The 15095-nt window shown below is 38.9% G+C and overlaps 1 protein-coding gene across 2 annotated transcripts in view; it reads left to right on the forward strand.

Moving 5' to 3' along the window:
* Window positions 1-15095, forward strand: part of DHX9 (DExH-box helicase 9) — a 51111-nt gene that overhangs the window by 9820 nt on the left and 26196 nt on the right. Inside the window, exons 4-6 of one of the 2 annotated variants that reach the window (XM_019427470.2) lie at window positions 10505-10619; window positions 12093-12205; window positions 12978-13126. In XM_019427470.2, the coding sequence (XP_019283015.1) occupies window positions 10505-10619; window positions 12093-12205; window positions 12978-13126 (377 nt within the window). Of the gene's footprint in view, window positions 1-10504; window positions 10620-12092; window positions 12206-12977; window positions 13127-14521; window positions 14633-15095 lie in introns of those variants that run through there. The other variant, XM_019427480.2, reaches the window with a different exon arrangement.

The following is a 15095-nucleotide window of genomic DNA, read 5'->3' on the forward strand; positions in this document are numbered from 1 at the left end:
TAACAACACATATCTACAATCTGTCTTAAGTCAGTAATTTAAGTTCTAAAGCTCAACATTTTTACTCCCTTCACCACATTTTAGATTTAAAAAAAAAATTTTTTTGTGTTTATTCATTTTTGAGAGACAGGACAGAGTGTGAGTGGGGGAGGGGCAGAGAGAGAGAGGGAGACAGAATCTGAAGCAGGCTCCAGGCTCTGAGCTGTCAGCACAGCCCAGCGTGGGCCTCGAACCCACGAACTGTGAGATTATGACCTGAGCTGAAGTTGAAACTCAACTGACTGAGCCACCCAGGCGCCCTGCACATTTCATATTTTTGATGATAACATTTTATATCTCTTTATTTTGTGTATCATTTAACCAATTGTAATTATAGTTATTTTTACTACTTTTGTCGATAACCGTCATACTGGCTTTATGTATAAAAGATATTTATTCTTTCATAATTTGTTCTTACCAATAAGTGCCCTTTCTTTACAGCTTAAAGAAGTCCCTTTAACATTTCTTGTAAGGCCGGTTTAGTGGTCATGAACACTTCAAGCTTTTGTTTTCCTGGGAAACAATTTCTCTCTCCTTTAATTCTGAATGATGACTTTGGCAGGTTGTGTATTTTTGGTTGGAATTTTTTTGCCCCCCCAGCACTTTGAATATATCTTTGTCTTTCTCCAGGTTAGGAACATTTTCAACCATTATTTTTTCAAATAAGATTTCTGCCCCTTTCTCTCTCTCTCCTTGAAGCCCAATGATACAGCTCTTAGTCCATTTCATGTTTTCCTGAAGTCCCTTAGGCTATCTTTACATTTTTTCACTTTTTTTTCCTTTTTGCTGCTCTCATTGGGTGAATTCCACTGCCTTGGTTTTGAGTTCACTGATTCTTTCTTCTTTTTCATCTGGTCTGCTGTTAAACACCTCTCCTGTATTTTTCAGTTCAGTTATTGTATTTCTTAGTTCCGTGACTTACCTAATTCGTACTTTCATTTTCCATCTCTTAGTTGAAGTTTTGTGTTCATTCCTCTCCCTAGTTTGAAGAGTGTTTTTATAACCATTATTTTAAAGACTTTATCAGGTAAATTACATAGTTCCATTTCATTAAGGTTTCATCTTGTTCTTTTGGCAGGTATTACTGTTTCTTCATTTTGCCTATGTTGGTTCCTATACAATAGATGAAACAACTTCTCCCAAGTCTTGAAGGAGTGGCCTTGTGTAGGAGATGAACTTTTTCATTCAGCCCTGCCCCAGCTCTTGGTTGTTTCTCAAACCTCTGTGCTTGACCAAGCAGCCTGTTATATTTTTAATAGCTCCTAGTAGTTAGGATATGCTGAGACCTCTCAGTGTCCAGAGGGTAGGATCTCAGCACCTAGATTCGCAGACTAGAAGCCAGACCCTTGGGCAGCAGCTTCTAAAAGTAATGCAGATATGTATAGTTCTGAGGTGCCCAAAAGCATAAGCCCTGCTGACCACCAGGGCCAGATAATCTGGAGGTGTTCCCTGGGCTGCATTTGCAAATTTGGGGGGTTCAGTCAAGTGTATAGTCTCCTTTCTGGGAGATACCAGCAAGCTGAAGCAAGAAGAGGGAGAGCACGAAGATGGCTTCCATAGCATACATTCCTTCAGAGCAGCTCCATAGCCAGTGAGTGCCCAACCTGAAGCCTGCCCCTCTGTCTGGAGCTTCAGGACAAGCAAAGTGACCTTCACAGAAAGACGGGGGGTGTGCCTCAGTCCACTGTCTGTACAGTGCCTTGAGGATTGTAACCTGCCCAGAACCGCTGCTCTGATTGACACCCTCCTAGGGGACCCCAAGAATGCAAAGCTCCTCTGGTCACCAGAGCAGGGCAATCAGAAGGCATCCCTGGGTGTTAGCTGCAAAAAGCGCTCAATGTAAAGCTTCCCTTCAGTAGACACTGGCATTCTAGAACACAACAGAACATAAAGATAGCACCTTCTCTCAGAAGTCTCTGGAAAGGATTACAGTCAGCCCCTTTCATTTCTAATGAAAGAGATGCTTCTTTTATTAGAAGCCTCTTCCTTGGGCCACAGTCATGATTAGCTAGTAGGCCTCCTTTACAGACAGACTCAGCTCCTGGGTCTGTTGAGCCTCTTTTTGTGCTATGGGTGCAGTAGCTGTTCAAGAATTGTCTCCAGCAAGCTTATCTAGTCATTATGTTGTATACCTGAAACTAATACAACATTGTGTGTCAACTCTACTCAAAAAAAATTAGAACTTTTTCGATGGGTTAGACTTGTGAGACGCAGGAGCATAAGCTGCACGGGGCACCCGAGTGAGTCAGGCAAAGTCGAGGTGTCCTCTGGCAGCAGTCATGAAATTTGGGACCACAGACAGGTTTTTGAGCTCCTTTCTGGGTAATGCTCATTATTACAGTCGTATGTGACCAGGAACACAAGCTTCCCTGGCCTCCAGAGCCAGGTGATCAAGAGGCATCCCCTGTGCAGCAGCAACAAAAATTAAGGCACCAGGCACGTGTAAAGGTTCTTTTCTGGGAGGTACTGGTGTTCTGAAGCATGCAAAGACAGCACCCACTGGTCTCCATTCCTGGGTACAGCTTTCTAGATGTGTGTGTTAAAATAGATACCTGCCCCTCGGGCCAAGGTTTTAATATAAGCAAGTGCCTTGCCTCCTTTCACTTTAACTCGGTGCAATTGGCTACTTCTGAGTTGAGCCTTGGGGCAGGTGAGTCCAAGCACACAAGCCCTTTAAGAGGCATTTTACAGATTGCTACCATCTTGTGGGTCTTGGAATGTGAGATCTGTCAGGGTTTGTTTTTTTGTTTGTTTAGAGAAAGCACGAGCAGGGGAGAGGGGTGTGGGTGGGGGAGAGAGAATCCTAATGCACATTTGGGCTGCTACCATAATTTGGCTATTGTAAATAATCCTGTGGTAAACAGAAGGGTGCATATATTCTCTCAAATTAGTGTTTTCGAATTCTTTGGGTAAATACCTTGTACAATTACTGGATCACTAGTTGATATTTTTAATTTTTTGAGGAACCTCCATACAGGTCTTCCACAATGGCTACACCAGTTTGCATTCCTACAAACAGTGCAGGAGGGTTCCTTTTTCTCCACATCCTCAACAACACTTGTTGTTTGTTGTGTTTTTGATTTTAGCCATTCTGATAGGTCCAAGGTGATATCTTATGGTTTTGATTTGTATTTCCTTGATGATGAGTGACGTTGAGCATCTTTTCATATGTCTGTTGGCCCTCTGGATGTCTTTAGAGAAATGTGTGTTCATGTCTTCTACCCATTTTTTAATTGGATTATTTATTTTTTGGGTGTTGAGTTGTAGCAGTTCTTTATATATTTTGGATACTAACCTTTATTGGGTATGTCATTTGCAAATATCTTCTCGCATTCCCTTGGTTGTCTTGTAGTTTGTTTCCTTTGCTGTGCAGAAGCTTTTTGTTTTTATTTATTTACTTAATTTTTAATTTGTTAAAAGTTGTTTTCGTTTTTGTTTTTTTTAGTTTATTTATTTATATTGAGAGAGTGTATGCCCGCAAGGTGGGGAGGGGCCAAGAGAGAGGGAGAGATCCCAGGCAGGCTCTGCACTGTCAGTGCCAAGCCCAATGCAGGGGTCAAAACTCACAAGCCGTGAGATCATGACCTGAGGTGAAGTCAGATTTCTTGACTGACTGAGCCACGGAGGCACCCCCAGAAGTTTTTTGTTCAGTTAGTTTATTTTTTTGAGGGGGGGAGACAGGGAGAGAGAGAATCCCAAGCAGCAACCCATCAACTTAATACAGACTGATATATGTGGAAGGTATCATATACAATCTAATGGCAACCACAAATTAAAACTACTAACAGATGTGCAAAGAATAAAGAGAAAACAATCCAAGTATATCACAGAAGTAACCCAGCAAACCATGAAAGAGAGAAAAACTACAAAAACAAGTTAAAAACCCATTCTTTACGCCTCTCCAACCCCCACATTTTATGTATATAGTGTCCTATTTTACATCCTTTTATTTTGTGAATCCCTTGACTGACTTTTTATAGAAATACTTTTTACTGGTTCTCTGTTTCCTACTTTTCATACTTAACGGTCTTTTCCTTTCCGCTCTTTACAGTTCTCTTTGGTATTTCTTGTAGGGTTGGCTTAGTCATCTTGAACTCCTTTAGTTTTTATTTGTCTGAGGAGCTCTTTCTCTGTCCTTCTGTTCCAAATGATAGACTTCCTTGGTAGAATATTCTTGGCTGTAAATTTTTTCCCTTTCAGCACTTTGAATATATCATGCAGTCCCTTCAAACTGCCAAAAATTCTGCTGGAAAATCCACTAATAGCCTCATGGGTTTTCTTTTGTATATGTACCTGTTTTCTTTTCTCTTGTTGCTTTTAATTTTTTTTTTCCTTTATCTCTACTTTTTGCCATTTTGATGGTTATGTCTTGGTGTGGACTTCCTTTGGTTGATTTTTGTTGGGGATCTCTGTGTCTCCCGGGTCTAGATATCTGTTTCCTTCCCCAGATTAGGGAAGTTTTTAGCTATTATTTCTTCAAATAAATTTCCTACCCTCCTTTCTCACTCTTCTTCTGGGATCCCTGTACTATGTATGTTATTGTGCGTGATGGAATCACTTGAGTTCCCTGAGTCTGTTCTCATTTTGCATAATTCTTTTTTTCTCTCATTTGTTCAGCTTGATTACTTTCCATTCCTCCATTTTCTACTTAATTTTTTCCTCTACTTCCAGCCTGCCATTTATTCCATCTTCATCTCTGGTTCTATTTTATGTTTTCAGGCTCTTTCTTAAGGGTCTCACTGATGTCCTCAACTCTTTTCTCAAGTCCAGAGAATATCTTTATGATCATTATCAGGCATGTTACTTATACCTGTTTTGCTTAGGTCTCTTGCTGTGGTTTGTTCTTTCATTTGTGACATGTTCTTCTGTCTCATTTTGCCTAATTCTCTGTGTCTGTTTCTCTGTGTTAGGCAAGTCACATATGTCTCTTGATCTTGAAAGTAGTGAACAGGATGTGTACTTTTAACAAAGAGACACTGGTCATCCTCCATAGGGGACTCAAAACTGTCACAGACTGAGCTGGCCAGGGCCACTCCACAAAGTGTGGAGACAGGTGGTTAATACCCTCTTTCCCTCTGCCTTCATCTTCATTGATCAAGAAATTTAAAGATTTAAAAAAAAATCCTTCCTATTCGGTTCAGGCTGCTGTAACAAAGTACCATAGACTGGGTGGCTTATAAACAACAGGAACATATTTCTCACACTTCTGAAAGTTGGGAAGTGTAAGTCTTAGGTTCTGGCTGATTCAGTGTCTGGTGAGGCTCTCCTCTCACTATATCCTCACGTGGCAGAAAAAGCAAGAGAGCTCTCTCATTTTCAATAAGGCACCAATCTCTTTCATGTGGGCCCCTCCCCTAAGACCTAATCACCTTCCAAAGGGCCTGCTTCCTAATATCACATTGGAGGTTAAATTTCAAAATACTAATTTTGGGGAGATAGAAGCATTCCATTTGTAACACTCTTCATCACTGCAAAACAGGAAGTTATCCCACCCATACACCTCAAGTCTTGAGGAAGAGATTTTTCTTTTAAGTTTACATAGATACAGAATGAGGTAGAACAGCATTTTGGACATGGAGTGGGCAAGGTGGTGGAAAGAAAGACAAATCAGCACCAGTGTTGCCCACTGTTTTTCTTTTCCTGGAACTTGGCTGTTAGAGCTGTCCCTAGAATAAACTATACTGTGCCTTCACAGCCCTAACCTTGGAAGAACACTGTGCCTCAAACTATGTGCTATCTTTATAAAATAAAGAAGTCTTCCAATTAGATTGAAAGTAAAGACCAGAGTAAAACTATACTAGGCAAATGAAGTACAAAATAAAATGGGAGTAACAATATTAATATCAAAATAAACTTTAAGAAAGCAGAAAATACAAACAGTTCACAACATACCAATCCCCACTTACTATTAAAAATGCTTATGTGTATATTGGCAAAACTAAAATGGTAATGTGAGAAAGTAGCAAAGGGACCAAAACAATCCTAAACATTAGGAAATTTAAACACTTGGTTTTAAATGAAAATTGAAAATTACAGGCTGTTTAACAGTGTCAGAACTCTGGAAGGCCAGAGGAATTGTCATTTACTCAAAGAAACATCAAATACTTGTATTATTGCATAAGAAATAGTTTTTTTTTAAATGAGTAAACTAGTGATTTTTCAGCTCAGGAAAATAGAACAGACTTAGAGTAAGAAGAAATTAATAAAGATAAAATCAGAAATTTTGTAGAATTAGAAGTAAAAGTGATGAGTAAAAATTTTAAATAACCCTTTCAAAAGATAAATAATCCATCCCAAGGTTAATTAAGACAATAGTAAATAGATTCATATTCCTTTATCAAAAAACCATGTGCTTAGGTGGGTTTGAGAATTCAAACTTTTCATATTTTAGAAAAGTAGTATGGTGTACATACCATATCTTACATGACACCTCCAGTACATCTGAAGCAAAACCCTGTAGTCGAACTTTCTAGCTACATCACATTGAGTTTTTTGAGAGAAAAATGCTAACTACTCAGTGGTTGAGTTAGTGGAGGTTTAAAAAAAAGCATTTGAGGGGCGCCTGGGTGGCTCAGTGGGTTAAGCATTAGACTTCGGCTCAGGTCATCATCTCGCGGTTCGTGAGTTCAAGCCCCGCGTTGGGCTCTGTGCTGATAGCTCAGAGCCTGGAGCCTGTTTCGGATTCTGTGTCTCCCTGTCTCTCTGACCCTCCCCCGTTCATGCTCTGTCTCTCTCTGTCTCAAAAATAAATAAACGTTAAAAAAAAAATTTTTTTTTGAAATAAAAACATTTGATAAAATGCTTATTACAAATAAAGTACTAAGGAAATGAAGTAGAAAAATACTTCTTGGCATGTTGAAAAGTGTCCTCTAAAAATAATAGTAGGGGTAGCTGGCTGGCTCAGACAGTGAAGCATGCAACTCTTAATCTCAGGATTGTGAGTTGGAGCCCCACGATGGTGTAGAGATTACTTAAAAATAAAATCTTTAGGGGCATCTGGGTGGCTCAGGTCGGTTAAGCATCTGACTCTGGCTCAGGTCATGATCTTACGGTTCGTGAGTGCTGACAGCTCAGAGCCTGGAGCCTGCTTTCAGAGTCTCTTTACCCTACTCTATGCCCCTCCCCCACTCACAGTCCTCTGTCTCTCAAAAATGAATAAATGTTAAAACAATTAAAAATAAGTAAAATCTTTAAACAATAGTAAAAATAATAGTAAATACTAAAAACAGGTATAAAAACATGGAGCAGCACTGCTGAAAATGTTTGTTATGGTGGTAAGTATAAAAAGGAGTGCACAATTAGAAATGCTAATAGAGTGACAGCAGTTTTACATTTGTTGACTATAATAATTAGAGAACTTGGGCTTTGTATTTTGTATGTCTGATTTATATTTCTAGCAGTTCATTTTCATTGTATTTACAAAAATTTTACTCCCAGTGGATTAGGGGGAAAATCTCAAAACCAGGTCTTCTTTGCAGATAGTTGTAAAGTTAAGACAAGACCCAACGTGTCCACTACCACTGCCATTACTCTCAATGTGACAGATTTTTACTGAAGGATAGTGTTAAGTCTTAAAGAGATTTTACCATACTTGCAGTCTAATGATTCAGCCTAATGGCAGAAGACACAAGACTTCTGAGTTAGAGACAAAGGATGTTTACTACTCATGGGATAGCAGGCAGCATGAGCTTCATGTTTGTATTGCCCCCCCCCCCCCCCCCCCCCCCGCCATGTCCTTAAATCTTTTGGGGACAATGTGGAGCAGGTCCAGGCAGATCCTGAGGGCACAGTTAATTGGTATTACACTTGAGGTACTTGGAGTTTAGGAAACTGTCGGTCTTAAAAAAAAAAAAAAAAGGAGCTGCTGGCAAAACTGCAACCCTATCTTTTTTACTATCCTCATTAGGAAATAAATCTGCTCCCTACCCTGGAGTAAGATCTTACCTCTGCCTTCCAAGGTTATTATTTGCTATTCAAACCTCCTTGAAAAGATGTTTAAACAAGACTTGGAGAGCCACAGATATTCATGGAGAATTGTCTTAACAGATAGAAGACTTGATGAAATATAGAGCCATACCGTGTTTCTGGGTGGGAGGTTGCATTATCATGTCAATCAGTTCCTTGTTAGGAAGGCCATTCTCCTTGAGTAAATTGTATAAATTTAACATTATTTGATGAATTAGATTTAAAAAGTTAATTAGGGGTGCGCCTGGGTGGCTCAGTTGGTTGAGCGTCCGACTTTGGCTCAGGTCATGATCTCGCGGTTCGTGGGTTTGAGCCCCATGTTGGGCTCTGTGCTGACAGCTCAGAGCCTGGAGACTGCTTCAGATTCTCTCTCTGCCCTTCCCCTGTTCACATTCTGTCTCCTCTCTCTCAAGAATAAATAAACATTTAAAAAACATAAAAAAATAAATAAACATTAAGTTAATTAGGAAAAATAATTGCTGAAAAATAGCCAAGAAGAATTTGAAAGTATACCAGCTGATCCTACCACATATTAATGAAGACTTTTAACTATTGTAAGATTACAGTAATTATATTTACATAATACTATTTCTAAATTAAAATATATATAAAATAATGCAGAACAGGTTTTGGACAGGAGAGGCCATCTTATGGAGGCTAGCACAAGGAGAAACTAGATTTGATCAAGAAACAAAAACAAAATAACCTTTTTGGACAGTAAGCAGTAGTAACAAAATTAAAAAAGGAAAAGGACAGTAAAACTTACTTGCTACTTGTATGACAAGGAATTAATAGCACTGAAATGTTAAATTCTTAGAAATTAATGAGAACAATGGATATCCAGATAGAATAATAGGCAAAGGAAATGTAAATTAAAATAGGCTGTTATAGGGGCGCCTGGGTGGCGCAGTCGGTTGAGCGTCCGACTTCAGCCAGGTCACGATCTCGCGGTCCGTGAGTTCGAGCCCCGCGTTGGGCTCTGGGCTGATGGCTCGGAGCCTGGAGCCTGTTTCCGATTCTGTGTCTCCCTCTCTTTCTGCTCCTCCCCCGTTCATGCTCTGTCTCTCTCTGTCCCAAAAATAAATAAAAAACGTTGAAAAAAAATTTTTTTTAAATAGGCTGTTATAACAAAAAACTGAGCTAATATTGGTACAGGTATAAAACACTTGCTATAATTTCCAGAATTGAAGATGTAGAGAAATAGATTGTCGTATATATAGTGCTGGTGCACATATAGAATTGCAGTTTTTCTGTAATGCACCATGGTGCTTTTTAAAACATTGATGCCTTTTAGATTTAAAAAAATTTATTTTTAAGTAATCCCTACACAACATGGGGCTTGAACCCACAACCCTGAGATCAAGAGTCTACGCTCCACCAACTGAGCCAGCCAGGCACCCCAGGTGTTGATGCCTTTTAACCCAGGAATTTCACTTTTTTTTAATGTTTATTTATATTAGACAGCAAGGGAGGGGCAGAGAGAGACTGATACAGAATCCAAAGCAGGCTCCAGGCTCTGAGCTGTCAGCACAGAGCCAGACGTGGGGCTTGAACTCATGAGCCATGAGATCATGACTTGAGCTGAAGTTGAGGTTTAACTGACTGAGCCACCTAGGCACTCTCCAGGCATTTCACTTAAGTGAATCTTTCCTGAAAGAAGCCAAAGTACAAAGAGTCTGTGTAGTGTTGTTCTATAATTTAAGATTGGCTACAAGCTAAATGTTCATCAACGTGGTATTGCCTAAGTTATGCGTACTACTTCCATCCATTGGAGTAGTAAGTCATTAAAATTCATGTAGATTAATATTTAAAGAAGTAAAAGATATATCTAAAATATTTTACATTTTATATACAATGTATATAAGACAACTGGAAGTCTTTTCTACCCATACTCTTGGTTGTCTCCTCGGTTTCATCTCTCTCTTCAAGTCACTTAGGAGTATGACTTTCCTAGTTCACTTCATTTAAATAGTGGTCTCGCATAGTGTCCCTTTTATTTACTGCGTAATTTTTCTTGGCAGTATTGTATTGTCCTTGACCTATTATGTGTTGTTTAGCTTTGTAAGAATGTAGAATTATAATACAGCTATTTGAATATAGCTCTGTAAATACAGGACAGCTGTCTCCTTTGTTCATTTTTTCCTCAGTACCCAGAACTACATAGAAAGGGTCCCGACAGATGCTTCTTGAATGTGGAATGTATTTATAAAACTACTGAGTGGAAAAAGATTAACTATATACCATAAACTAATTGGACTTTTTTGGGAAAAACTGTTATTTGTTTACATATAAAATCTCCAGCTGGAGAATTACGAATAATTTTTACTACCCTTTTTTCTGCCTCAAGTGAGAACATAATAGTTTTTTAATCACTGAAAACAAAGATACTAATATTATGGAGATACGAAGGGGTGACGTGTGGACTTCCTTTATGTGAAAGAATCTACTAGTCCCTGTGAGGGTGAAATTACTGACACCACCTTGTCTCTTCCTCTTGCAGGTAGCACCTCCCCCACCTCCACTTACTGATACACCTGATGCCACGGCAAATGCGGGTGAAAGTTTACCAGCAACCATGGGAGGACCTCTTCCTCCCCATTTGGCTCTTAAGGCAGGTAAGGGACTGGAAAGTGCATGGATGACAGTGGATAAGATACACATGATCCTGCTTAGTTACTATCTCTTTCTCATTTGGATAGAAAGAAATTACTATAGTAAACTCATAATGTTGAGAGAATGCAGGGGCTTCATAAGTTTACAAATACCACCAGTGATTTCTCTTATTAAGCATGGTATAGCCTGATTCCTTAGCTGTTGTTAGCTTTTACAAATTTTTTCTTAAAGTTGTAATTATTTTGAGAGCATGCATCTGAGAGAGTGAGGGCAGGGCAGAGAGAGAGGTAGAGCAAGAATGCCAGTCTGGCCCCACACTCTTCAGTGCAGAGCCCAGTGCGGGGCTCAGAACTCACCATGAGACCGTGAGCTCATGACCTGAGCCAAAATCAAGAGTTGGATGCTCAACCGACTGAGCCTCCCAGGAGCTCCAGCTTCTAATTTTTATCTTTGGCTAGATTTTGCACAGGCTAGAACATTTGATTAAAGGGTCTTGTTTATTGCCCTTTCTTTTTTATTTTTATTTTCATATTTTATTTTATTTATCTGTTCCAAGTTTAATTTTTGAGAGAGAGAGAGCATGAGTGGGCAAGGGGCAGAGAGAGGGAGAGAGAGAATCCCAAGCAGGCTCCACACCACCCTCACAGAGCCTGATGTGGGGCTTGAACTCATGAAGCTGTGAGATCATGACCCGAGCTGAAACCAAGAGTTGGATGCCTAACCCACTGAGCCACCCAGACACCCCTGTTGCCCTTTCTTGTTTCTGACTAATTCCTCCCAGATATATTGTAGACTTGTTTACTTTATGGATCCAAAGTGTTGCTGAATTCTATATATTATTATCAAAGCTTTTATTGGTCTGCCCAGTATAGGAAAGATTTACTAGGATCTTGGTCAAGCTGCTTAAGTCTCAGATCCAACATTTATGAAATGAGAATAACAGTAGTATTTACTTTGTAAGAAGATTGTTGTGAGGAGTAAATTTTTTAAAAAGGATGTCATAATCTTTGTAGAGCTAATAGGCAATATTCACTATCTTTCTCTATTAACTATCTTTCTCTGCTTTCCTACCAAGATTCATCACTTTCTTACACCTTTTCAGCTTCTCCTAATCCCCATCACTAGTGCTAACAGTTTTCTCTTAAGGTCATAGTTAGCAAAGAAGCAGTTTTAACAGATTTAATCAGGTATCAAGTTTAATCAACTTGAAAATGTGTGCTAGATTGTCAGTAACTTATGATCATTGCCAGGAGCCCCCCTCTACATACAAGCCTTGAGATTATCAATTTAGACCTATACTCCAATCATGAAACACTTTTTAAGTAAGTCATGAAGATTTGGGGCCCATTTCCAAATAATTGAAACTTTGGCTTTCTATACAGAATGCCAAGCTCTAAGAATATTCTTTTGTAATGTTTTAGGATCTTCCTACAGTTTGATTCATTAAGAGAACACTAAATTTCTTTCCTTAATAGAAAATAATTCTGGAGTTGGGGCCTCTGGCTATGGTCCTCCTGGGCCCACATGGGATCGAGGAGCCAACTTGAAAGACTATTATTCAAGAAAGGAAGAACAAGAAGTACAAGCGGTAAGACTGTCATCTTTTGTCACATATCCAGGATTGTGACTTAGTGCTTGATTCACTGCAAGGTTCAAGATAATTCAGTTTAATAATTTGGTGATTCTTTTAAGTTGTCGTTTGAGACTACTTGTTCACACAAGACAATATAAACCCAATCTACCCATTAACTCTGGTCACTAGGATCGCCTGTGAAATAACAGTATTTTTCAGGTGGTAAAGTGTGTCCTCATCTGCTTTACAGGAAATGTAGTTACCTCAGTAAACCTCATTTCACGAGCAATCAGAGTAAAAATGTCTTAATAGGATAGCTTATTTTTCCACTTTACATATTTGAAGTGTTAAAACCAACAAAAAAATTCGTCAGTGTTTCTTGGGAACAGTTTAAATACAGTATGTTTAGCTAACAATAGGACCACCAGATGCAGTAAAAACTAATTCTGGTTCAATTTTGACTAGGATTAGAAACTTTAAAAACCATTTTTGCATTGTAAAGGATGGTACAAAGAAGATACTGTTAAAAGTTTTTATACCTTTTTTTTAATGTTTGAGAGAGTGGAGTGGGGGAGGGTCAGAGAGAGAATCCCAAGGAGACTCTGCACTGTCAGTGCAGAGCCTGATACAGGCTCAAACCCATGAACCATGAGCTCATGACCTGAGCTGATATCAAGAGTCAGATGCTTAACTGAGCCATGCAGGCACCCCTAAATTTCTTTACCTTAAATATGCATAACTAAACTAAAATTAATGGAGCCAAATTTAATTATCATTGATTCAACAGACTTTAGAGTCAGAAGAAGTGGATTTAAATGCTGGGCTTCATGGAAACTGGACATTGGAAAATGCTAAGGCTCGCCTGAACCAGTATTTCCAAAAAGAAAAGATCCAAGGAGAATATAAGTACACCCAAGTGGGTCCTGATCACAACAGGTTTGCTTGTTTCAGTCTTTTCCTTCTATAGTAAGTTAGGTTGTTTTGTATATTCATCGTTCTATTTTTGTACATGTTCTCTGATTCAGTTTGTGGATTAGAAGTGAATTGTGAAAACAAGTTGCGCAAGAAAAATTGTCCTTGATTTGTAATTAGTAGTTTACTAGGATTTTCACTTAGGTGTGTGATTTTTAGAAGTTCTGCAAAAATCTGTGTTGCTAGACTTTTGAGGTTCTCCTTTGTATCTGTGAGAGGCAAAAATCATAGCCACAAGTGGTGGTTTGTCTGTGTTTGGCTTAACAATTAGCCCAAGGTGGTGAGTTTATTTACTGTCGCTGTGGTATTGTTAAAGGTAGTAGTAAGGATTATTTAATGGATCAAGTTAGACACTCAAGTTTCAAAGTCTCGGGTGAACTGCATGCGTCTAGATCCAAATTTCCCTTTAGCTTTGAAAGTTGCCAGCTCTTGAGTCCTGTTGAAGTGTGTAAAGGCTTATTGTAAAGCTGAAGGATAGCTTCAGTCTTTGTACGTGAGTTAAATTAGCCTACTTTTATCCTGTTAAGTTTATAAAACTGAACATAAAGGGAGGTCATTGTAACAGTTGACAGTATGTTTCTCAGCCTGCTTGCTGTTCTTCCTGAGAGCATTCCAGGGTGTAGTAATTATTACTCCCAGGAAGGCTCATATGGATTAGACTCTTCTGGGGGCACTGTATTTTTATTGGAAGGTAAAGAAGGCTATGGATACCTTCTGGATGATTTAATTTGCTGTCCTTTATGTGAAATAAATTACTCAAAATGCATTAAAAGTATTTTCCTTGAAAATCAGAGTGTTCTCCCTTCATTACATCTGGTAATCCTAAAATAATTACTACCAAAATAAAATTTTGACACTATGATCAAAATGATGTTCAGAGCATGGTTCCCCCTGCTTCCTACTGTTTGTTCAATCCTGAATTCTCAAAATACTTAATTCTGACATCAGACTTTCTAAAACCCTTGGAGGTTATAAAGGAAGGATCCATTTATTGATTTTTCTTTAATATGTTGTCCTTCTGAACTGATTGAGCTTATTAGTATCACTTGGTGACTTTAAGAACAGATAAACCAAGCTTGTTGTAAAACATGTTTGATACCAGTATGACTCCTGATTCAAAGAATTGAAGAATTCAGGATATGACAATGAGGGAGGCAAAAGACCGTTGGGGGAGCTAGGACAGCATCTCCTTATGTCCTTTATTTAAAGGCATAACAGACAGCAACACCAGAGGTCTGTGTTCATAACACACATGTGCTGCTGCTTAGGCTGAACTAAGCAATCACATGGAAAACTATTGTAAACTGATTTCTGGTGTCGCTGTTCCCCCTAGGTGGAGGAGAATGAGATTGAGTGCTGACTTTAAGCCTGGCTGAGAAACATACTGGCATCGGTGTCATTAATGAAAGGGTGGATGTTGTTCCCCTGAAAGCCAGTGGCCTTTGACCCCTGAAGCCGCTGTGCCTGCAGGTCAGTTCACAAGAGGTATAGGAAGGAGTCTAACATTTATTTTTTTCTTAAGCCTTACCTAACCTTTTATTCAAAGCACAGAGTCAAGGCTAGAATGTACCTGAGCAGTGGAAGGATCAGATAGCATACAGTTTTCAAAGGACAGTTTTTGCTTTATTGAAACCTAAATTCATTCCCTAGAATCTGCTAGTGGTTTTAGCTCTAACTTCCAAAAAAAATATCTTGTTCTCTGATTTAATAAATAAGTGTGATACAAGTTTTTTGTTATCAAGGGCTGCTTCCAACTGCAGGCATATACCAGACCCCTGCCTCAGGAGCCACAGATGCATGCATAGTGTTTGTATGTTCACGTGTATGTGTGCAATGCATGCATATATTTAGTTTATCTTAACAGATTGAAGTCATTAGTGGGTGGCCCATGCAAAGCAATCTTAAAATAATCACAATTATAATTTCAAGAATT

The sequence above is a fragment of the Panthera pardus genome, unplaced genomic scaffold (assembly GCF_024362965.1).
Source record: "Panthera pardus isolate Hobbes unplaced genomic scaffold, ASM2436296v1 HiC_scaffold_21, whole genome shotgun sequence".
Classification (NCBI taxonomy): Eukaryota; Metazoa; Chordata; class Mammalia; order Carnivora; family Felidae; genus Panthera; species Panthera pardus.